The 22,741-nt window shown below is 45.6% G+C and overlaps 1 protein-coding gene and 3 non-coding genes across 5 annotated transcripts in view; 2 read left to right on the forward strand and 2 right to left on the reverse strand.

Annotated features, from left to right (window-relative positions):
* LOC142576354 (uncharacterized) overlaps nt 1–18,246 on the forward strand; it is a 33,336-nt gene extending 15,090 nt beyond the window's left edge. The window contains exons 4-5 of one of the 2 annotated variants that reach the window (XM_075686454.1): nt 11,513–11,542; nt 13,300–18,246. In XM_075686454.1, the coding sequence (XP_075542569.1) occupies nt 11,513–11,542; nt 13,300–16,074 (2,805 nt within the window). In that variant the 3' untranslated portion in view covers nt 16,075–18,246. The remainder of the gene's footprint in view (nt 1–11,512; nt 11,543–13,299) is intronic. The other variant, XM_075686455.1, reaches the window with a different exon arrangement.
* On the reverse strand, nt 304–376 carry TRNAL-CAA (transfer RNA leucine (anticodon CAA)). The gene has a single exon. It is a non-coding gene; the product is annotated as a tRNA-Leu (tRNA).
* Nucleotides 781–854, reverse strand: TRNAR-GCG (transfer RNA arginine (anticodon GCG)). The gene has a single exon. It is a non-coding gene; the product is annotated as a tRNA-Arg (tRNA).
* TRNAR-GCG (transfer RNA arginine (anticodon GCG)) lies at nt 1,158–1,231 on the forward strand. Its single transcript has one exon. It is a non-coding gene; the product is annotated as a tRNA-Arg (tRNA).
* Nucleotides 18,247–22,741: the final 4,495 nt, after the last annotated feature.

Here is a 22,741-nt window from a genome sequence, read left to right on the forward strand (position 1 = left end):
CTCCCCTGCGGAACGCCAGAAGTTACCGGAAGGCAGCCAGAGACTTGTTCTCCCACCTGAACGTATTGGTTGCGGTTGTATAGATAGTCTGAAATCCAGGAAATGAATAATTGTGGTATGCCAATCATCCGAAGCTTAGTAATTAGTTTCGTGTGGGACTGTATCGAATGCTTTGCTGTAATCTATCACAAGAAGCCAACAAACACTGACACCAAGGACAACATAGGGGAAATTACTTGTGCTTAATAAATGAAATAAAGAAACGATGAATTCATGGAAATTAAAGTGGATGAAAAAACAACTTGCCGCAGGTGGGAACCGAACCCACAACCTTCGCATTTTGCGTGCGATGCTCTACCAATTGAGCTACCGCGGCGCTGTTTCCCCATCCACTTTCTGGGGTATTTATGTGTACTAGTAGAACCCTGGGTGTAATAGCCAGCGCCACCACTCACAGACCTTGGCGGCGGACGTGGAACGCCCTTCTTGCCGCAGGCCTCACGAGAACGTGATCTTTTTGGGTGAAGGCAACTGGTCAATAAACCCACACATGCTACCTGAAGGCATCAATGTTGCCGGATTCGAGACCCTCGTTGTGTAATAAACGAGGAGAGAGGAGAGAGGGGGTTAACCGAGGGTCCCGATTTTTATTAGTCATCACAAGAAGCCAACAAACACTGACACCAAGGACAACATAGGGGAAATTACTTGCGCTTAATAAATGAAATAAAGAGACGATGAATTAATGGAAATTAAAGTGGAGTGGATGAAAAAACAACTTGCCGCAGGTGGGAACCGAACCCACAACCTTCGCATTTCGCGGTGCGATGCTCTACCAATTGAGCTGCCGCGGCGCTGTTTCCCCATCCACTTTCTTGGGTATTTATGTGTACTAGCAGAACCCTGGGAGTGTTTAACCAGCGCGACCACTCACAGACCTTGGCGGCGGACGCGGAACGCCCTTTTTGCCGCAGGCGTCACGAGAACGTGATCTTTTTGGGTGAAGGCAACTGGTCAATAAACCCACACATGCTACCTGAAGGCATCAATGTTGCCGGATTCGAGACCCTCGTTATGTAATAAACGAGGAGAGAGGGGGTTAACCGAGGGTTCTACTAGTACACATAAATACCCAAGAAAGTGGATGGGGAAACAGCGCCGCGGTAGCTCAATTGGTAGAGCATCGCACCGCGAAATGCGAAGGTTGTGGGTTCGGTTCCCACCTGCGGCAAGTTGTTTATTCATCCACTTTAATTTCCATTAATTCATCGTTTCTTTATTTCATTTATTAAGCACAAGTAATTTCCCCTATGTTGTCCTTGGTGTCAGTGTTTGTTGGCTTCTTGGGATATGACTAATAAAAATCGGGACCCTCGGTTAACCCCCTCTCTCCTCGTTTATTACACAACGAGGGTCTCGAATCCGGCAACATTGATGCCTTCAGGTAGCATGTGTGGGTTTATTGACCAGTTGCCTTCACCCAAAAAGATCACGTTCTCGTGACGCCTGCGGCAAGAAGGGCGTTCCACGTCCGCCGCCAAGGTCTGTGAGTGGTGGCACTGGCTAACACTCCCAGGGTTCTACTAGTACACATAAATACCCAAGAAAGTGGATGGGGAAACAGCGCCGCGGTAGCTCAATTGGTAGAGCATCGCACGCGAAATGCGAAGGTTGTGGGTTCGGTTCCCACCTGCGGCAAGTTGTTTATTCTTCCACTTTAATTTCCATTAATTCATCGTTTCTTTATTTCATTTATTAAGCACAAGTAATTTCCCCTATGTTGTCCTTGGTGTCAGTGTTTGTTGGCTTCTTGTGATATGACTAATAAAAATCGGGACCCTCGGTTAACCGCCTCTCTCCTCGTTTATTGCTGTAATCTAGGAATATTACATTAATTTGACTGTTTGTGTCTAGACAAGCTGCAAGGGTGTGAACTATAGTAACCAATTGTGTTGTGGTAGAAAATCCTTTTCGAAATCCATGTTGATGATTTGATAAAACTGTGTTTTCTGTTAAGAATTCGTGTAATTTGTGAGCTATTATGTGTTCGATAAGTTTACAACACGGAGATGTTAAGGAGATCGGGCGATAATTTTGTACTAATAGACGGTCGCCTTTCTTGAATATAGGCACAACTCGCGCTGACTTCCAGTCATCTGGCAATTCTGCTGATAGCAGAGAGACACGAAAAATAATAACTAAGTATTTAGCAACAGACTCGGCAAAGCGACGAAGAAATATGTTCGGTATATTGTCGGGACCACAAGAAGTTTTAGTCTTAGAGTCAAGCAATATAGCAAGGACGCCAGGATAAGAAATGAAGTTTACATTTACAGCATGGTCCATGTTTCTGGTGGGTAGAGAATCAGTATCGGCAGAAAATACACTATGGAAATAGTCATTGAAGTGTTGTGCAATGGCGGTCTGATCAGATACCAATGAACCATCGAGAAGAACCTGTGATATGGGTTTCTTGTTTTCGCTGATATAGTTCCAAAACTTCTTTGGATCATTTTTTATGAAGTTTGGGAGTGACGTATTGAAGTAGTAGTCTTTCGAAGTAAGCACCGCACGTGCAAGTTTATTTAGAGTGTCGGATATAAGTTGGGGATCAGCATGCTTTTTCTTTAATGTTTTTGCTTTACGCTTGAGGTGAATGATGCTTCTCGTCATCCATGGTGTATGTTTATGCACCTTCATACGTTTAAACGGTATAAAGTTTTCAATGAAGTAGAAGCATATGCGTTTAAATTGGTCCCACAAACTGCAAACATCCGTATTAACAAAATCTGTTAGACAAGTTTCTAAGTGGTCGATAATGCGTGCATCACGGGCACGTGTATAGTCTTTCACATAATGAAAGGACGGGTTTGCAGTCTGCGAAAGCGGCACCAGGGAATAGAACCTGAGACAAGGCAGTGATCAGACAGCCCTTGATCAATTACAACGGTGGATGTACCGAAATCACGAGGAATAAACACCAAATCTAAAAAAGATTTAGAGGCGCCTTGATAATGCGCTGATTCATGAACTAATTGTACCAAATTATATGCGAGCATTATGTCAAACACAGTATATGCATGATTGGTATTGGTTGAAAAGGTATCAAAACGTTCCCAGTCTATTCCAGGCAGATTAAAATCGCCAATCAAAAGAACTTTGTTGTACTGGTATTTAGACATATGTACCTTTAATTTTAGTAAGTATTCAAGAGGTGAGTCAGGCGGTCTATACTATGCGTATAGGATGAATAAGTGCTTATTATCTACCTAATTCCTCGAAACACTTGCATAATGAGCATAATCAACGAAAAGAAAAAAATATATTCTCAGGAAGCAATATATCAGTGCGAGGAAAACACCACGCAGAAAATTTCTAATTGATTTTGCGCCAAGCCAGGTATGGCTTTTTCTGGAATTTGTACATACAGCTATCATCATATGTGAACCTATGCATAGGTGTACATTTTAACATATTTAGGTCACATGTGTGACATATTTGCGGCCGCAGATCTTACAATGGTCTCTCTCCACTGCACGTGCTATTACAAGAAAGCGAGTCGCGTGTTAAACTTTTTCCTCCTCGTCCTGTATTCCTATGCTAAATCAACAAATGACACATGTTACCTCTCTTTCGGTGTTGGTAGAAGGCATTTAGCTATGAACTGCGTAATATATACCGAAACTCAGGAAGAATATTTTCGGGTATTTTCAATAAAAGGTTATTCTGCAATTCAGGAAACAATAGCCCATATGCTCCTCCTGGCCATGTCGTGCGTTGTCGTTTTATTGCGTACACAGCACGATCAAACTGATATACGGTTTTACAGCGGCAAATCTCATTAGTAAACTAATAGCTAACTAACAGACGTTATGCCCAGATCGAGTATCAGCAATTCTAGAAGGGGAAAAGGACGGCGAGGAATTCGGCAGCCCACTACTGTCGCACCCTAGGCACCATCTCCTCCATCCCGCGCCGTCTTCCACACTAGCCGTCTCCCTCCGAATCCTTCCACGCTCACTTGCTCTTGTTTTTCTTAATAATAAGAAAGTGTTTTATGCCCGGGTGCACCGTCGGTTTCCTGTATCGGACCTGACGTAAGCGCGAACGTGTAAATCTGCTCTCTTTGACAGGAATGGCGCCGCCATTTGAGAGTAGTGAAGTGAAGCACTGCATCATTAAACTAATAAGCGCCGAGCATGAGCGCTTCGGTTGTCTAAGCGCAGCGAAGACTCCAACGCGGTGTAGCCTCCTGTAGGTTGTGTAGGCCTTCTGCAGAGGTGACGACGCAGTCTCCGCACATAGTTTGCCTTTCGCGTCGATTACCTTGTGACGCCTCATCGCCTACGAAGTGCAGCTTCACCATGAATCAGTAGTGCTTACACGTCGCCTACTGCTGTGCTTGCAATAACACCAACAAAAAAGGCTACTGCGGTAAGCGGCGCCGAAAGGCAACGACGTCGAAGGGCGAACCTCGCTTTCGTCTGGCGAGAAACACGCCAGCGTAAACCAGAAGCCGTCGGCGTGTTCGCGGCGCCCGCTGCGAGCTCTGCCACTCGTATTCCTCAAGTTGAGCGCGTTGCAACCCATCTGGCTGCGCAACGCCCAATGTACCCGGAAGAAAATGCTCGTACGATCGCTGAAGCGACTCGGCACCTCGACGCCGCTCGCCAACGGTATGGCGCACGCCAGGCAAATCTGAAAGGCACTCACCTACTTAGAAATCGTATGCCTTTCGCTCCAGCTGACCGCGACTTCACGAAGAACATGTGCAAGAGCTTCTGTGAAGACACGTTTCTGTTTTGTGTTCCGCCGATTCTTATGAAAGAAAGATGAAACATAATTTTTTTCTGCAGGGAAGGTGCGTTTGGCGTCGTTGCAGTGTCGCAGCTCTTCTCGACTCTTCGTTGACCATTTGGTCACTCCACGCACATTCTGACACAGGCATTTGGGCGCCATAATGTCTGAGTGACCTTAATATTGATGGAGCGAGCGGCTGATAACTTCGATGAAATGTAATTGAGGGAAATTCCTATCATAATTATATGTTTATTAAGTTAAATGGTAGTGACAGCGCTACCATAACGACTATACGACCAATAGTGCGAGCCACAGCTGTCGCCATGGTTGACAACAAAAATTCACAGCGATATGTTTTATATGCTCCTTCTCCTACTATTTCTAATGTAGGTGGGTGACTGGCGAAGAAGTTCTGATGTGCTTTGCGAAAGCCTGGCAACGAATAAAAACCGTACTGGTACCTAAGTGTTCAAACTACAGTCCCACAGATGGCAGTCGAAGAGCTTAAGTTTCGGTTGCTTTCCCTCCCGCAGTGAAGCATACTGCACTTGGAGAGCATGGATGCTCACGTCCCGTGCTATTATGGCTCCCCGACGCGTTGTGACGTGCTGACATCAGCTTGAATTCAACAGCCCTCCAATGGATAGCAATAAATAAACATTTAGAGCGTTTGTATTAAGCAGATACTTTGCGAATAATTACTAGACACCCGTTTTCTCCTTTGAAGAGGTTATGCGAAGGCGCACTATCTGTGCCGGTGACATTGCGAGAAATCACTTATAAACGCATCCGGCATAATTTCCCGTTTTGAAGATAGCTTCTTCTTAGCCGACAGCAGACGGATCAGGTGTATCTGCACTCTAAAACAAAATTACACCCTTTGGGTTGTATCTTGCCACACAACATAAACATCATCTATTTTGTCCGCATTTTCTTTCTTTAACGATGCGAGCCCGGTACTTCCCAGTAACGAACTGCATGCGAGTTATCAGCATGACATAGCGTTCCCGACAGGAAAGTAGCCGCCGCGGCGTTTTCAAGAAAGGAAGCGCAAGCAAGGCAGATGACGATTACCGTTGTATGACAGACATAACCCCCGAAGGGTGTACCCTTGACTAAGAGTGTGGAGTCTAGGTATCTTGTAACCACTACTACAATGAAATGGCTGATTAGGTGCCTTGTATATGCCATGTGAACGTGACAGTCGTATAAAAGATAATTCGTCATGCCAAGAATACTTAAAAATAGTCAGCGGTTGAGGACATAAATGTTGACAGTCACTTAAGCCTATGCTGAAGATGAAGCCAACAGCCTGCCCACTCACGTGACTTCATTAATTACATTGCTTAACATTTTCATTCTAACGCGTTGTTATTCCTAATTACTTGCTTTCGCCCCACCAAAACTCGTGGGTTTGTGCGCCCTAATTAAAACGCGAATTGACATCGCCCTAAACAACGCTTAAGATCGTGGGTCGACTCCTACCAAAGCTCGTGGTTTCGAGTGCCTTGATTACCTATATCTTATTTAACCTTGTCTCTATTCACTTCGCCTCAATTAACAACAGAGGTAGTGGGTCCGACTCTCGACCTGGACGATCTCGATTGCAATCCAACTTGGAGATGTGGCCAGTTCTCCCATATCTGAAAATGGATTCGACTCCCACAAAAGGTGCTGCGTGCGAGTGCCTTAATTAAATTTATCTTATTAGTTTATGCGACAATTCACTTCGCCTTACTTAACATTAGATGTAGTGGGTCAAACTCCCTACCTTCACAGTATACGCAGACTGAAATACTACTTGGGGATATCGCCAGTTTTCTCATATCTCCAAGCGGGTTGGACTCCCACTAAACGTCGTGGGTGCGAGTGCCTTAATTACATATATAATACCTAACTGAGCAATAGCTAAATTTGCCTTAATTAACCCCATAGGTCACGCATTTGGCTCCAACCAAAAGTCGGTAGTTTTACTGTTTAGAGTACCTTAATTAAGTTCATAACTAACACAAACGGTCGTGGGTTCGACTCCCACCAGAGGTGATTGGCACGACTATCGACCTTCACAATGTCAATTAGAATCTAAGTTGGAGATATCACCAGTCCGCCGTATCTACGAGTGGGCTCAACTATCTTCAAATGTTTTGGGCTCCACTCGCACCAGAAGTGGGTGAGTGCGAGTTGCTTAACTCTGTTCTAATGAACTGTGCCTTAAATAAATGTGCCTTAATTAGCACCTAAGTTCATGCTGACGCTTTTTCTTCGCCTCGGCTTCAAGCTTTCTTATAAGCAAATTGATGGCCGAATTCACCCTAATTAACATCAAAGATCGTGGGTTCGACTCCCATAAACGAAGAGGCCGTGCATTTTAAATCATCGGCTGCTCTCGCACGCTTTCGCTCGCACATATAGCATAGAAGGTGCGGCGATGGTGTTGCCCTTCAACTTTATATGGAGCATCTTGGCAACACCGACAGCGATAATGCGCCGTCGCATTAAAAGAGAGGTAGCAATATGGCGGCGCCTTTACGGTTGCAACTATTTTCCCCCAGCCTTTCCTCTGTATTTATTAGACTAACTCTAAGTTCGAAAAGGTGCCTCGAAAGAACGCACACGCGCCACTGCACACAGGAAGGAGGGCGCAGGCATCGAGGCACACCAGAAATTCGGAGGGCAGAAAGGTGGATCGGAGAAGTGCGTCTAAGTGGGCACTAGCGCTGTTACCCTTGAGAGGCGAAGTCGGTGCGTCGGCCTCAATGATCTCTGTTTAGTAGCCAACCTTGGTGAAGCCCTCGATCGGCCCTGTATAAGATGTATCTCAAGGTGCGGAAGTCGCACGCGCGCTACAGGCAGCGCGCTTACGTGACGCATCAGGAAGCGTACGCTGTACAGTCTAGGGCAAGGTGTAGCGTCAGGGCTCAGCCAGCGTGACCGGCAGTGCTCGGCGCTCTTTGGACCAGCCGGCGCGGCAATCGAACATGTCCTCTTTAAGAGCCGATAGACCAGAGCGCATTGCGTGCTTCTTTGGCTGTCCGGCAGCAAGGAGGCCTACAGTTCGCGTGCACTGACGAAAGCATGCTGAGCTTGCGCCTCCACCTAATGAACTAGTTTGGCAGCATTTTATGCTCTCTGTATTACTCGAAGGCGAAAGCCTGCGGCACACTTGGTAATGCATTAAGTTATGCAATCAGGGACCAGTCTTTTCGCAAGACATAATGAGCCCCAGTGTTAAGTACACGTGTGGTGATTTTACGTCGACTCCTGTGCGAAACATGCGAGCACTCAATGCACTACGTAAAGGTGCAGCATGCTGGTTACCAGTAAGTGTAACAAAACTTTCAGAAAAGCGAACACAATATGTTGGATTCTCTCAGCAGGAAAAAGCAGCACTCGCTATCAAACGCTATGCTCCTGCCGCTTCGACTATCGCACCTCGTTTCTCGCTAGGCGGGCATCATTGGCGGATGCTCGCCATCCGCTTAGTATGGTGGTTGGCTACGCAAGATGGCGGATGTCGTCCTGAAAGTAGAAAAAAACAAGGGTGCAAGCGCTGGCGCCGCCGTGGTAGCCATCATCTCTTCCAAACGTCATCGTCACTCTTTGCAAGTCGACACTTTTCTTAATGGCGCCATCAGCAAAAGGCCGCCCATCCAGTGTAGGTCTATACTATAGTGTGGGAAAGCCTACTTCCAGTATTTCGAATATACCCTATTGGCTTTCTGTTCGTGTTCACAGGATGTTTTATTAGAATAACGAAAATAATTTTCCGCAGTTCTTAATATGAGAAAAGTTGATTACGACATGAATGTTAGACATTCATGTGTGTATTTGCATTCTTCTTTCGCGAACATAGCATTATATTAGCATATATTTATTAGAAAAATGAGACCTTTTGTTATATATCTTTTTATCTCAAACTCTGCTCTCAAGAATTGCAGAATTGAGATTTAGTTATGTGGTACAGAAATACAAAGGTCTAATGCAACCGACTCGCACTTTTCTAAAGGATTCTTATTTGATCACTTCAGTACCAAGACTTCCTCATTCCTTAAAAGAACGCAGGCGGCGCGCTAAGCACTGGCAGTTTCTGAGCACTAGAATTAGATTTACAGAAATATTTATTTTGTAGTATGATTTGTCGATCTGTGGGGTCACCTTCTGGATGTACATGTGATGAATTACATCATTTTTAAAGAAATGTACGAAAGGGAGTCAAGCTCCACTTGAATGCCTTTCTTTGCGGGTTTAGGGCGAGAAAAGAGTGGTCAGGCAGGGAGGTACGACTTCTCCAATGCTATTCACAGGGTGTTTACAGGAGGTATTTAGAGACCTGGATGGAGAAGAATTGGGGATAAGAGTTAACAGAGAATACCTTAGTAATTTGCGATTCGCTGATGCTATTGCTTTGCTTAGTAACTCAGGGGACCAATTGCAATGCGTGCTCACTGACCTGGACAGGCAAGGCAGAAGGGTGGGTCTAAAAATTAATCTGCGGAAATCTAATGTTTAACTGTCTCGGAAGAGAACAGCAGTTTACGATAGATAGCGATGCACTGGAAGTGGTAAGGGAATACATCTATATAGGGCAGGTAGTGACCGCGAGTCCGGATAATGTGACTGAAATAACCAGAAGAGTAAGAATGGGCTGGTGTGCGTTTGGCAGGCCTTCTCAGATCATGAACAGCAGGTCGCCTTATTCTCTCAAGAGAAAAGTGTATAACAGCTGTGTATTACCAGTACTCACCTACGGGGCAGAAACCTGGAGGCTTACGAAAAGGGTCCTACTTAAATTCAGCACGAGGCTACGACCTATGGAAAGAAGAATAGTGGGTGTAGCGTTAAGGGGCGATATGAAGAGATCAGATTGGGTGAGGGACCTGTCGCGTGGTTAGTGCCGCGGGGCACGGGCACGCAGGGAAGGACCGACACGTTCCGACACTTGCTAAGACGAAAAGGGAATGACCCTCCTTTATTGGGCCCGAACATATATAGAAACAGACACGCACACAGGTCACAGGGGGCGCCACACTCTAGTGGCAGCCTAACAAACAGGGCTCAACTGTGGCGACCTCTACGGGAACAAACGCGAAATAATGATATCTTAGTTGAAATCAACAAAAATAAATGGGCATGGGCAGGGCATGTAATGAGGAAGGAAGTTAATCGATGGTCATGAAGGGTTACGCACTGGATTCCAAGAGAAGGGAAGCGTAGCAGGGGGCGGCAGAAAGTTATGTGGACGGATGAGATTAAGAAGTTTGTAGGGACAACATGGCCACAATTAGCACAGGACCGGGTTAGTAGGAGAAGTATGGGAGATGCTTTTGTCCTGCAGTGGGCGTAGCCAGGCTGATGATGATGACGATGAAAGAGTGGTCTGCATGCGTACTACGCTCGTCACCCGTTGCTTGTCCATACACTCCTAAGCTTGAAGCGAATAGGCTTCTTTCGCCCTTTCGGCCGTTTCTCAGTTTATAATCAATAGTCAATATCTGCGAGAGAGACATTCCCTCGTTCCCTTTCCTGTTCTCTCTCGCCTTCTCTGTCCTTCTCTCTCTATCTCTGTATGACTGCCTCTTGCGCGCGATCTTTCGTTCTCTCTCTCACTCTCGCTCTCTTCCTTCCATTCACTGTTTGCTTGGTCATTCATTCGTTCATTCGGGCCATAAGGCTACAGTGAAAATTACCACCGTTGTTTCCTGCTCATTGCTGCCCTGTTTTCACGTCGGCCTAGATTTTTGACTGCGTATGCCCATAGGAGCGGCCCACATTTTAAGGCTTCACTACCCTAGGAATTGGCGCACATTTTTAGACTGCCGTATCCCCGGAAGAAACCCGCGAGAAGGACTGGAAATCTAGATACCCAATATGGAAAAGTAAAAAAAGTAAGAAATTGTACAGACTGTAAAAGATGCAGGCATATATGAATCAGTGTGCAATGAGAAACATCTGCCACCACGAAGTACCGTCATTAGCGACTGACTGATGATGCATTTTTACTCTGCGGTTCTGCGGCCTTTACTAACCGGCTTATGCGACTGGTAACCGCCTTCATCTCTTTGATCATATTTTGAAGTTCCTTTGGGGGCCTCTCCTCTTTCACCCGAAGCCTGTCGCTCATCTGCCACACGACCTAATCAGCAATTGCAATTTTCCAAGTTATGAAGATCGACAGTTGTTGATGACCAAAACAAGTGTATGCTGCAAGCAGCTCTAAACTTAGCATGTGCTTCGAGTAGGAATCGAAAACGTACACGAAAGGTTCGTCACGGTCCGAGGCTTCGAATCTGAGTCGTGCGTACAATAAACCATACACAACTAACGAAGTAAATTAGGTGCATGATATCTAAGGGCTTACTGCGCTCGGCTTGCACCTTTCCATTGCCACTGAGACTGCTTTCCTAGTGGTGGACCAAGCTTATCCGTTTCGTTAGTCTCTCGACGTGACAATTCCACCGAACTGAAGCTTCCGTGTCCAGCGCTTACTCTCTTGCTAGTATCTGCTTCGGCCATACAATTACCGAAAGCTGGGTTCGTTTTCGCAGAAAAGTTGTTTTCGTTTCATGAACAAATAATAGTCGCTGACACTAACTTAGATTGAACACGAGAAGGTGTACAACAACACGACGAGGTGTAGTAGTACAGCTTTGTATGAGAACGTGCACGATGACTACATGACGTTAATAAAAAAAAATTGTTGTTACAATTTCAGATCCATGACCGATTCTCCCAAGGGCTAAAGGTAATAATGATTATTGTGTGTTTTGACAGTTTCACCTGCTTTAGTGCACCGACACTCAGTACTTTTCTTTGAATCACTCATCAGTTCCAGCAGTACAAATGTCCGGCAGGCAATAACCGCTTGAAACTCTCCCAGTATTTAGAACACGAACAGCATTTCGCATTAGATCTAGTCTTTTTTCGAGAAGGCGAGAGGCTGGTAGGCGGAATGTCTTATGTAAGGGCTAATATGTGCCCATATTATGATCAGCTTTAGAATGAGTGAATGTGTGGTTTCTATTGACGCAATGGCCAGGTATGGCCAAAGAGCGCCAGCTCAGTTTTAGAGAGGAGCTAAATATTTATGCGCCATTTTTTTGCCGGCCTTTTCTGATTTCTTGTAGAGCCGTAGAACACCGTTAGATACTGTAAAACTGAATAGAAAAGCAAGGTATTAAAGACTATTACGAAATTTTTTTTAAATATGAAGTAATATTATGAAGACGAATAAAAATGGGAAAAAATACTCATGCGTCTAACTGTTCGCGGTATGAGAAATAGAGAGTCAGGAATAAACCGACAGGTAACGAGACTACAGGGGGTTTGCTTTTGCCTTCCCAAATGTGTTGGTAATGGATGAATTCCGCATGAATGTGCTAAAAAGAGAAAAGAACACATTTAAATATAGCTAAAATACAGCCTTCATTAACTCTTCTCCCTCTGGCGTTTTTATTAAACGAAATATTTTTTTAAATGCAGCAGCACGACACTTAGTAATGGTTTCTTGAGATGTGGATTGAATAATAAAATAAAGGAAAAATACTAATTCAAGTGGTTTGAAAAGCTAAGCACCTGACATTCTTTCTACAGCATAACTCAGCTTCCTTGCTTTGTCCTTAACATGGATACCTCTCTATGACCGCTGTTTATTTCAAGAAAAACAATTCGGTCGGCCAATTTCATCTCAGAGTGCTTTGTTATAAACCATATTTTCTTGCAAAGAGAAGTAGACGTCGGGCGCCTTTCGCAAAATTTACGCTTTTGCTGTACATAGGTAATATTAAGAACAAGACAGTATTACCTTAAACACTTTATGTTGCTTTAAGTCAATGCTTAGCCGCAAGCGTATTTTTACCCAAATTTGTCACAGAGTATGGCTTATTTTCCTGTCTTACACATGAATGTTAGTGGCAATAAGCCTCGAAAATTATCCGGTAGGTTGTGCATTGGGGAGCTGAGCAGATAACAACTGTACTTTCCCTCTCATGTAACAAAAATGAAGAACTCAGAAAACGATGACTTCATCACTCCGCGGCACGAATTTTTGCTTAAAATAAGCCCCTCAATGCGAAATCTGCCTCACCGCGCAACAAATGTTCAGAAATGTGTCTCAACTGAATGTATTACAATATGTAATGAACAAATTTATTCGTGTGGGCTTGTCTTCAACATATTAAGGAAGACCTAGAGGTTAGGCGTACAATTTGTAAAGTTTTAATTATCGATGACGTTTAAAATATATTTCGTCAACTTACTCCCCTACATAGTGTTTGGCAAATGAACTGAAACATGTATGCAAGTAAGGATTTCATTGAATGACTAGCCTATTTAATTATAAGAAACGCAATTTGAATGCTTCGTACATTTCTACTGATTCCATGATAGAACAATGATTGTATACTACGAACATGAAACTATCCTTCACAGAATTGATTCTTCAAGCTTGTCATAATACATACTTCTGTCAAATTTACTTAATTTCCCACTTTCGATTTGTAGACCGGTCACTGCCGAAGAGGATCATGCCAGGGGACGGCGAGTTACGGAGAGATAAAGCGCATCAAGAGGGATCTCGCATCCTCTGTTACTTCCAGTCAACGTAACAACAGTTATGCGGTGTACACACATTTGAACAGGACAGCTGGAGCGCCAAATACTGCAGCATCGAAGAGGCAGAGGCTCGAACGGAGGAGGAGACAGATGTGGTTTGATTGTGAATGCGCTAGTCGAAAGGGATTATTCCGCGATACGAGTACTTCACAAGGCGTATTTGGCAGTGGAAGCCGTGGTAGAACAGGGAAGCGCCGTAAAGTAGGATGCACGATAATCTGTATGTTCCTGATAGCGCGATACAAGCGCGACAAGAGCTGGCTTAGCCTTTTTGAAGCCAATTCAAGTTCTACTGGAAGCGGCGGGATTGCAAACGCTTCGGCCGCATCCGGCGGAAATGGAGGTTTGCATGGCCTCAGTGGCAGCAGCGCTACAGGGTCTACAGGTTTTGGCAGCACTAGCGTGAGTGTACTAAGCAGCACAGGTTTGTCCGGTAGCAACACACATAACCCTGACGGGGCCAACGTAGAAAGTGGCGGTGGAGTACGTAATACAGCCATCGGTGTTGGTAGTGGCTCCAGCACAGGGGTAAACAACACATCGCTCACCGGTAGTCGATTGAGAATCAGTAATGGTGGACTATCAAATGAGAGTGTTCGTAATCCAGACCCCAGCGCGACTACAGGAACTGGAAGTTTGAGCGATGCAGCTGGTGGTGCCGTTAGCACCACCGCAGCAGGTGACGGAATCGGCTCGTCTGGCAGCAGTAGAGGTGTCGCTGCTATCGGCGGATCAGCCGTACCGGGTTCCGAAGGTGCAACGATTGCTATAGCTGGAGGAGGTGGCATAGGAATCAACACAGATACCGGAAGCAATCATAGGAGTAATGGTGGTAGGTCTAACGCTCCCAGCAATGAACCTGGTACTAGTGCCAGTGGTGGGACACCTAATGGGACTGGCATTGGGGGCAGCGCAACTGTGCCTGGCAGTTCTACTGGTAATAGTGGGACGGAAGCAATAAGCACCAGATTATCAACACCTGGCTCTGGTGTCTCATCCACTGCCGCCGCTGAGAGTGGCCGTGTACTTACCATTCTCTCTCCTGGTGGTGCCATCAGTGGTGTTACAGGAAGCTTGAGAGAAGGCGGTGAGAGTAATGGTGCCATTGTCAGCGGCTCGGGAATGAGTAGAGGGTCAACCGGAAGTGGAACGGTTTCAAGTAGCATCAGCGGGACATCTAATGGTGCTTCAAGCAGAGCAGTGCTCAGTGAAGGTATTGGCGCTGGTGGCAATGACGCAGGAATTGGCGTCCATAGTGTCGGAAACGGTCGGATTGAAACTACTAGCAACGGATTTACTCGAGAAAGTGGAACTCCCCTCAGTTTTGGTACTGTAGCAGTTGGAGGCGCAGCGGGAACCTTTTCCAGTTCCGTTGGTAGTAACAGAGCTCTTGGCACTGACACGAGTTCACTGAGTAGTAGTGTAGGTGTACTCCACAGCCGGGGGGCACCAAGCAGTAGCCCTCCAACATCAGGTAACAATGCCAGTTCAACTGACACAATTAGAACTAGCGTAGTTACTGGCGCTGTTAGCCCCGGCAGCGAAGCAGTCGGCGTTGGTTCCAGAGGCAATGACGGTATTGGAATATCAAACACCGGCTTGCCAGGTGGGAGTTGGGGTGTCCCTGTGAGAAACGTCGTTGGAGGCGGTGCTGGCACCGGCATTGCGAGTGTTGGGGGTGTTGGAAATATTCCCAGCGCTGTGTTTATTGCTGGTGCGGGTAATATTGCGGGTTCAACCGACGGAGGAACAACCGGCATAGTTAGCGGTCATGTCAGCGGTGCCAGCGAAGGAGTCAGAGTTGGCTCTGTAGGCAATCCTGGCAGGGAAATTGGTAACTCGGGCTCATCAGGTGAAAGTACGGCTCTACCTCATTTAACAGGTGAGGCAAGTGGCGCTGGCCTGGGCCATGTTGCCTTGAGTGGTGCTGGCGGTGGATTCAATATTCTGGCCCCTGCAGCAACAGCCGGCAGCAGCGGGCCTACAGCAGCCAGAGGTGGTATATCTAACGGAAGCGCCGGTAGTGCTAGCGTTAGTGCGCTCGCAAGTGGCGGAACAAACAGTGCCATCACAGGCCATGAAGAAGGAGTCGGCGTTGGTTCTTTGAGCAACAGAGGGATTGCGACACCTACTAACCGGTTGGCCAGTGGAGTTGCAAACAGTGCAGCGTTAGCTGGCTCTGGTGGAGCTGCAAGAGAAACTCGCTTGCCAGGAGCGGGAATCGGTAGTGCCGGCAGTGGTGGTGGCCGAGAAGTGGGCGCACACACTGCAGGTATTTCGGGCTCTGTAATAAATGACGGCTCAAGAGGCCCTCATGGTAGTAGCTATTGGGCTGGAATCGGTGGTGGCGAGGGTCTCGGCGCGGGTTCATTGAGTTATGGCATGGGACCATTCAGTTTTGGAGGAACAAATGGTGGAACTGCGACTGGCTTTCATAACACAGGTGGCGGAATGAATGGTGGAACATGGAACTCGCTAAGTGGCGCGCATAATAGTATGGGTATAGGCTACGCAAGCAGTCGATTTGCACGAGGTTTTGGCAGTACGGCAGGTATCCAACCTTATGGTGGTAGAAACATTGAAATGGGTGGTGTATATCTCGGTAGTGCACCACCTCGCAGGAACATTGAAATATATGAAGATGATATCTTTTTCCAAGACTAATAAAACTACTGTGATAGGTAGTGAATCTCATAAAGAAAGCTTATTGACCTCATTGTCTGCACGCATAAACAATCCAGAAAACACTAGTGTTTTTTTGCATACTATCTCCTCTATCACAAATAAGTGCTATTGTTATCCGATCCTCTAGCGCCCGTTAGCCCCATAAATAGGGACCATGAAAGAAATTTTATTGTATATAAAAAACCAACGTATAGAAAGAAGGCACAACTGCAACATTGAGATCTCACTAATGAATAAATTTAACACGTAGTTCACGGTGTAATTCACCTTTGCCAGTTTAAGCTGCATCTTTTTACGAGCTGATGGGACAATAAAAATTCGGCGAAACCCTTTTCACGATGTTTGTCGGCGCAAATCTGCTTACATTTGAATCAATAAAATGACACAACGTATTGCCTACATCAAACCGAATTAGATACTAGAAATGTACTGCAGCAGGAATCCTATTTCGTACTTAACGAATTTCTTAACTATCCTCTCACCAATGAGTTTTTCTGAATGAACAATCGTTTTCATTATTCTACATTAAATTTGGTGTACCACGAGATTTGTTTGCTCGGGCCTATTTCATCTTTAGTTTATATTAACGATATCAGTAGTAGCCTGGTGGCTATGGTGTTCGGCTGCTGAGCACGAGGTCGCGGGATCGAATCCCGGCCACGGCGGCCGCATTTCGATGGGGCGAAATGCGAAAACACCCGTGTGCTTAGATTTAGGTGCACGTTAAAGAACCCCGGGTGGTCAAAATTTCCGGAGTCCTCCACTACGGCGTGCCTCATAATCAGAAAGTGGTTTTGGCACGTAAAACCCCAAATATTATTATCAGTAGTAGCCTGTGTTCCGCAGTCAGAATATTTCCTGAAGATTTCATGATTTATCGAAAAATTACGTACTGTATGTATAGATGCTTGCTACTCACAAATCTGATTTAGACAAGCTCAGTAAATGATGCAATGAGTGGCAAATGGAAATTAATGTCAATACAGCCAAATTAAGCCATATATACGGCGAAAGTTAACTATGTGTTACGCAAGTGCACATTAAGCGATATGCCTAAATGCTCAACATGCGCTATAAAGTATTTGGACGTCCGTTTATTACCGTATTTGCCATGAAACACTCATATAAACGCCACAGCTTCCAAAGCATATAAAACACTTGGCTTAGTTCCCTGCAACTTGCATTTAGCTAACTACGCCGACTAAGCTTCTCCCTGACACCACTATTATGTTCGGCCTAAAATCGCATACGCATCCCTAATTTAAAACCAGCATAAGGCAATACCTCATATAGGAAATTCGAGTCTCTGCAAAATAGATCTCTCCGATTCTTCTCAAAGAGCTACATAAATAACATCATAAAATAACAAAAATAAAATAAAACAAATATAAATAAATAGATCAATTATTCAAGTCGTACTTGAAAAACGTAGACCGCCCATGCTTGTGTTATGTTTTCATGTGCTTTAACACAATCTGTCATGACGCACTACGTTTCTGATCAGACTAGCCCATCGTGTGTTGACGCGGCCTGATCATCAGCTTAATGTGGAATGTATCTTAACCCGAACTCACTTTTATTTTCACGCACCGCTAGATCTTGCCATCCACCAGTGGATTCAGCTTGCGGCTAGCATGGTACGTTTTACTGATCATAACGCATTTGTAAACGGTGTGAAATGCTTTTTTTTCAAAATATAAGCTCATGTCTGTTAACAATACTTGCAAAATCTTTGTGATCTTGACAAGTTGTATATCCATTGCAATACGTCATTCTCGCTGTGCTGTGTAAGGGCGTTTTTTTTTTGTAGCTGTGCTTTTAGTTGTGGCATAGTCAGTGTTTTTGGTCACGAGGCATTTACAAATTATTTGTGATGTGTTTCGAATTGCTGATATAATTATTAGTTGCACATTTATTGATCATGTGTAACAATAGTTTTGTTGTGACTCAATCTTTGCTGTATTAATTTAGTTAATTTTATGCTTAGCTGTGTAAATTGGGAACTTGCACAACCCCATTTTATTCATGGTTATGTCCGCCCTATCTAATGTCTTTCTGTCTTTTAGGGCCTACTTGAATAAATAAAACAAGTCACCTACACGTAGCCTTAATTTTGTTTGTCATAGTAGCTGCTGCGTCTCTGGCAGCCCTCATCTCAATCTAACAGCCCTTAGCTTGCTTTCGTTTCAAAGCCCGTCGTCCCGGACGGAGCCTCTGGCGATATGAACGACAATACCTGGTGTTTCATGAGGTTTCGACGGAAAGCCGTGCACACCGCTTACATCATAATGGGGCAGCGCGTTAAGTTGAAGACAAGCGGAAACTGAATTTCCTTTGTCGAGAAAACTCTAATCGTCGAATGCAGAATTGAGCTCTCGATTATGCCACTCAAGTTAGTTCATCAATTGTTCCTCATCGCTTAACCTATATGAATCCAGTTCGCCGTCAATTCCTTTACTTCGGTGCCTAATAACAACTTGCTCGTTATCTTGCCAGGCTACTTCAGGCAATACCGTATTGCATTTATCAGATAATATATTGCAAACTTGTGGGGATAGATCTCACAGTGTTCGTGAGGCTTTCGACTTTCTCTTGAAGATCTGAAATCGCCGCAAAACTTCTTGTATTACCCACGTTCATTATTTTTGCTCCTCTGAACAATGATCATCGCCAATGCTTTGTAGTGACATCGTTTCATGAATAAAATGTTCTGTCGGAAGATCAATGAACATAAACCAAGTGATAGGAGTCAACGCATTCATTTCGCACAGCATCATGAACGTTAGGTGAGATTTGCAAAGCGCGTTCAAACCACCACTTATCATTCTTCCAACTATTCATTTTCAAAGTGCGCAAAGGCAGCACACAGGGCCACTGAGAAATAGCCTTGCCTATAAAACAAAATGACAGTATTGTACCTGTACGACAAAACATGAAGAATAAGACACGTGTTTAACCTATGCAACTCCTGTCGCCCAAGGGCCAGTTAGCGAAGTTGCATGGTCATTTCTAGGTGTGTACGATTGCGCCTTCGCATGGCAGGATCGGGGTTGCAAATTGTCAGGCTTTTAGGCGAATCAGTTTAGTTGAACTTGTCGCTCTCAGCAATTGTAACGCAGTTCGCATCAGCTGTTCTTGACATCAATTGATGTGAAAAGGGCTCTGAACAGTCTCTTTACCGGCTTGAATATTAGGCGTTGTCAATGCGCCGAAAGTAGTTTCGACATGCCAACTAAACTTTATTTGTACATGCCATTTTGTGCAAAAGTCAACTTTAGGTGTGTAATCGTACCATGGCTATCTCGGTCGCCGAAACATCTTTAATGCTTGGTGCGCTTATAATGCGTAGACCACTTATAAGAACGTAACTGCACTTATAGATGCGTAGCCAAGACAGCCTAGACCAATTTTACATCAAAATTATGTACATATTATGTACTTGCGTGTTACAGAAGTGGATCAAATTTGAAGGCAGAATAAATATTATGTTGTTAATTATGTAACGTGCTGGATCTGTATGGTGAGCAAACGCAAGTTCATGCGCAATTGCATTGCGCAGGTGTGACAGCTTGCGCAGAGTGAAACAATAGATAGAAAATAGAGAATGTTGCACAATTTGAAAGCAGCTTGATGATTATCATTGATAGTCACTCTCGTCGTCGAATAAAACCAATGACAGGAACAAATCTCCCCTGTAGCAGGCCTGCTCCTTGCCTTGCTTAGTGAAGAACATTATCAACTATTGGAGCGTCTGTTACCGTAGGTCTGTTAGCATTGTTCATGCTGAGAATGACTACTATAGCGAGTTCTTCAAGCGTGCAGTTTTTGGTCACAGGTGACTAAAAGTATTTGTTTTTGCTTTAGCTTATGCTCAAGGCACTTGTAGATAGCGATACAACAAGAGAACCGTGATGGAACCAGTCAACCCAAGAATAGCGTAGAAACGGTAATTTGAGCCGCAATGTATCAGAGGTCTCACAGCAGAGCATTCTGTGAAGATATTAAGCGTGCAACGTATTACCATGTCTTCTTTTGTGCGACATGACGGCAAACACACCTTGAAGCGATGCTCGCTCCATGAAGATATATAATGAGGCTGATGAAACAGGACGTCCTTTCAATCGTTGTTATAATAATGGGTTTTGTGCAAACACCCAAGGCAAGATGACTTTCGAAGCAACGAACGGAAAGGCAAGTTTAGGGTTTGCTTCATAGAATTGACCTTACGTAGAGGCCTTACGTAGAGCTTTCACTCTCGCTCGCCTCCTTTCTCTGTGGTAGTCAGGATGCATGTTTCTCAGAATGCTGGCCACCGTGACCTTCTCCCTCAGGTGTAGAGGAACCCGCTGTTTTGTGGACTCATATTCGACTGGGTAGCCCAGTCTTATTAGCGTGTCCCTACCCGTGCTAGTGAGCTTGAGTCGCTCTATCTGGCTCGTCTTGTGAGCCTCTACTAGTTCCTCCCAAGTATTGTGGATGCCCAGGCTGAGTAGCTTCTCCGTCGACGTCGTCGGTGAAAGCCCCAGTGCCAGCTTGTAGGTCTTTAGTATTACGGTGTTCAATTTGTCACTCTCGCTGTTCTTGAGACCCAGGTACGGGGTGCCGTAAGCGACTCTGCTGATAATCAGGGCTTGTATTATTCTTATTGTGTCCTGCTTTTTCAGGCCGTGCTTTTTGTTTGTCACTCTTCGCACCAAGTGCGCGACTTGGGTAACTGTCGCTTGCAGTTTTTTCATGGCGGCGAGATCGGCACCGTCCTTCATGAAAGTGAGGCCCAGAATACAGAGTGTGTACACCTTGGGTATGTTGGCTCCATCTAGTGTCAACGTTGGGTTAGGTGTCTCCTGCGGAGGCCGCCCTCTTGTCCTCTTTTTGAGGATCCGGAGCTCCGATTATTCCGGCGCGCATAAAAGACCGCAGCGGTGTAGATAATGCTCGGTCCTGTCGATGGCTTCCTGCAGGGCGTATTGTTGTTCGCCCACCGATTCCGCGCACGTCCAAATCGTCAGGTCGTCTGCATACATTGCGTGACGGATACCCCTGATGTTCTCCAAGAGGTTCGGCAATAAAGAAAATTATTTTGCAACTTGTTGCCTAACTTCATTTCAACATCACCAGAGAAATTCAGGCGCACAATCTCTCCGGTATCCTGAGATTCTCATGCGTTTGAAGTCAAAGGAACTCCAACCCATGACGAAAAAGAAATGTCACCTGCTTTTAATGAATAATTCAAATCTGTTTTCACTAATGATATTGGCATACTGCCCCCTTTCGAAAGATATTGTTAGGGTAAAGTGAAGGAAGAAGTTGAATTGGACTAGAGGAAGACGAAATCTGGCAGTTGCCTGAGCGCCACATACACCATTTGTAAATATACGTTATTTCACACTCGTGGGCCTGCTTTCCTCCCACAACATTTTGGTGGAGGTGCGGGGTACAATCACGGAACTTCGCAGCGGACGTCATCTACCTGCCGCTACAATGGTAAATCATCCGACACAAGCGAGAACGCCTTGGCAGCCCGTGCCGACGGTCATCCTCACTCATCCGCGGGACCCGGGGACATTTTGTGGCACGGACAACGCCGACATCGAGGACTGGCTTATGATGTACGAGCGAGTGTGCGACAACAACAGGTGGGACCTAACAATGATGCTAGCAAGCTTGATATTTTATCTGAGGGGAAGTGCGAAGCAATGGTACGACGCACATGAAGCTGACCTAACGAGCTGGGATGTCTGCAAAGAAAAAAATGCGAGACCTGTTTGCCAGACCTGTCGGTCGTGAGCTGGCAGTAAAAAAAAAAAAGAAAAAACTTGCGTGCCGCACTCAGACGTCCACAGAATCGTATGTCGTGTACATACAGGATGTGCTGTCCCTCTGTGGCTAGGCTGATGACGACATGACCGAGGCAGACAAGATTGGTCACATATTGAAAGGTATCGAAGACGATGCCTTCAATCTCCTGATGTGTAATGATTGACTGTGGGTGCAATTATAAAGGAGTGCCGGCGCTTCGAACAAGCGAAGGGCCGCTTCGTATTGTCCAATACCGCCGCGACATCTTCTTGCGAAGACCCGCCGCGGTTCGTTCAGCCCAGAGGACCAGAAAAAATAACGCGCATCGTTCGCCGTGAGCTTGAGGCCGTGGCAACGGCTCCAGTTCGTTCAGACTGTCGGGAAAGCGTACCCGCTATCTCACTTCTACAAGCGGTCGTTCGGGAGGAAATAGCAAGTTTGGGCATTCCATCTCTATGCTCGGTCCACCATACAAACACCTACCAGATTTCTCCGGCCGCTCGCTCCCAGACGCAAAGCTTTCCGCCACTCCGTCGCAACCCAGCTGACTGACGCACAGCGGATGATAACACCATCTGGTTTAATTGTTCCGGTATTCGACACATCGCCCGTCATTGCCGCAACCACTGGTCATCGCCTCCTTGGTGGTCGTCACCGAGTCACTGCCACCAAGTACCAGACAATCGTACTTACTCGGCCTATATGCCGACTAGGAACCTCAACGCCGACAGTGCTCCACCAAGATCCAGCCGCTCCCCGTCTCCGCAAGGTCGTAGGTCCCGTTCGCTTCTCGTTCACCGCTCTTCGTCCCCTTCTGCAACCGGTCGCTTCGCTTCGGGAAACTAGG

Source organism: Dermacentor variabilis, chromosome 3, assembly GCF_050947875.1.
Source record: "Dermacentor variabilis isolate Ectoservices chromosome 3, ASM5094787v1, whole genome shotgun sequence".
Lineage (NCBI taxonomy): Eukaryota > Metazoa > Arthropoda > Arachnida > Ixodida > Ixodidae > Dermacentor > Dermacentor variabilis.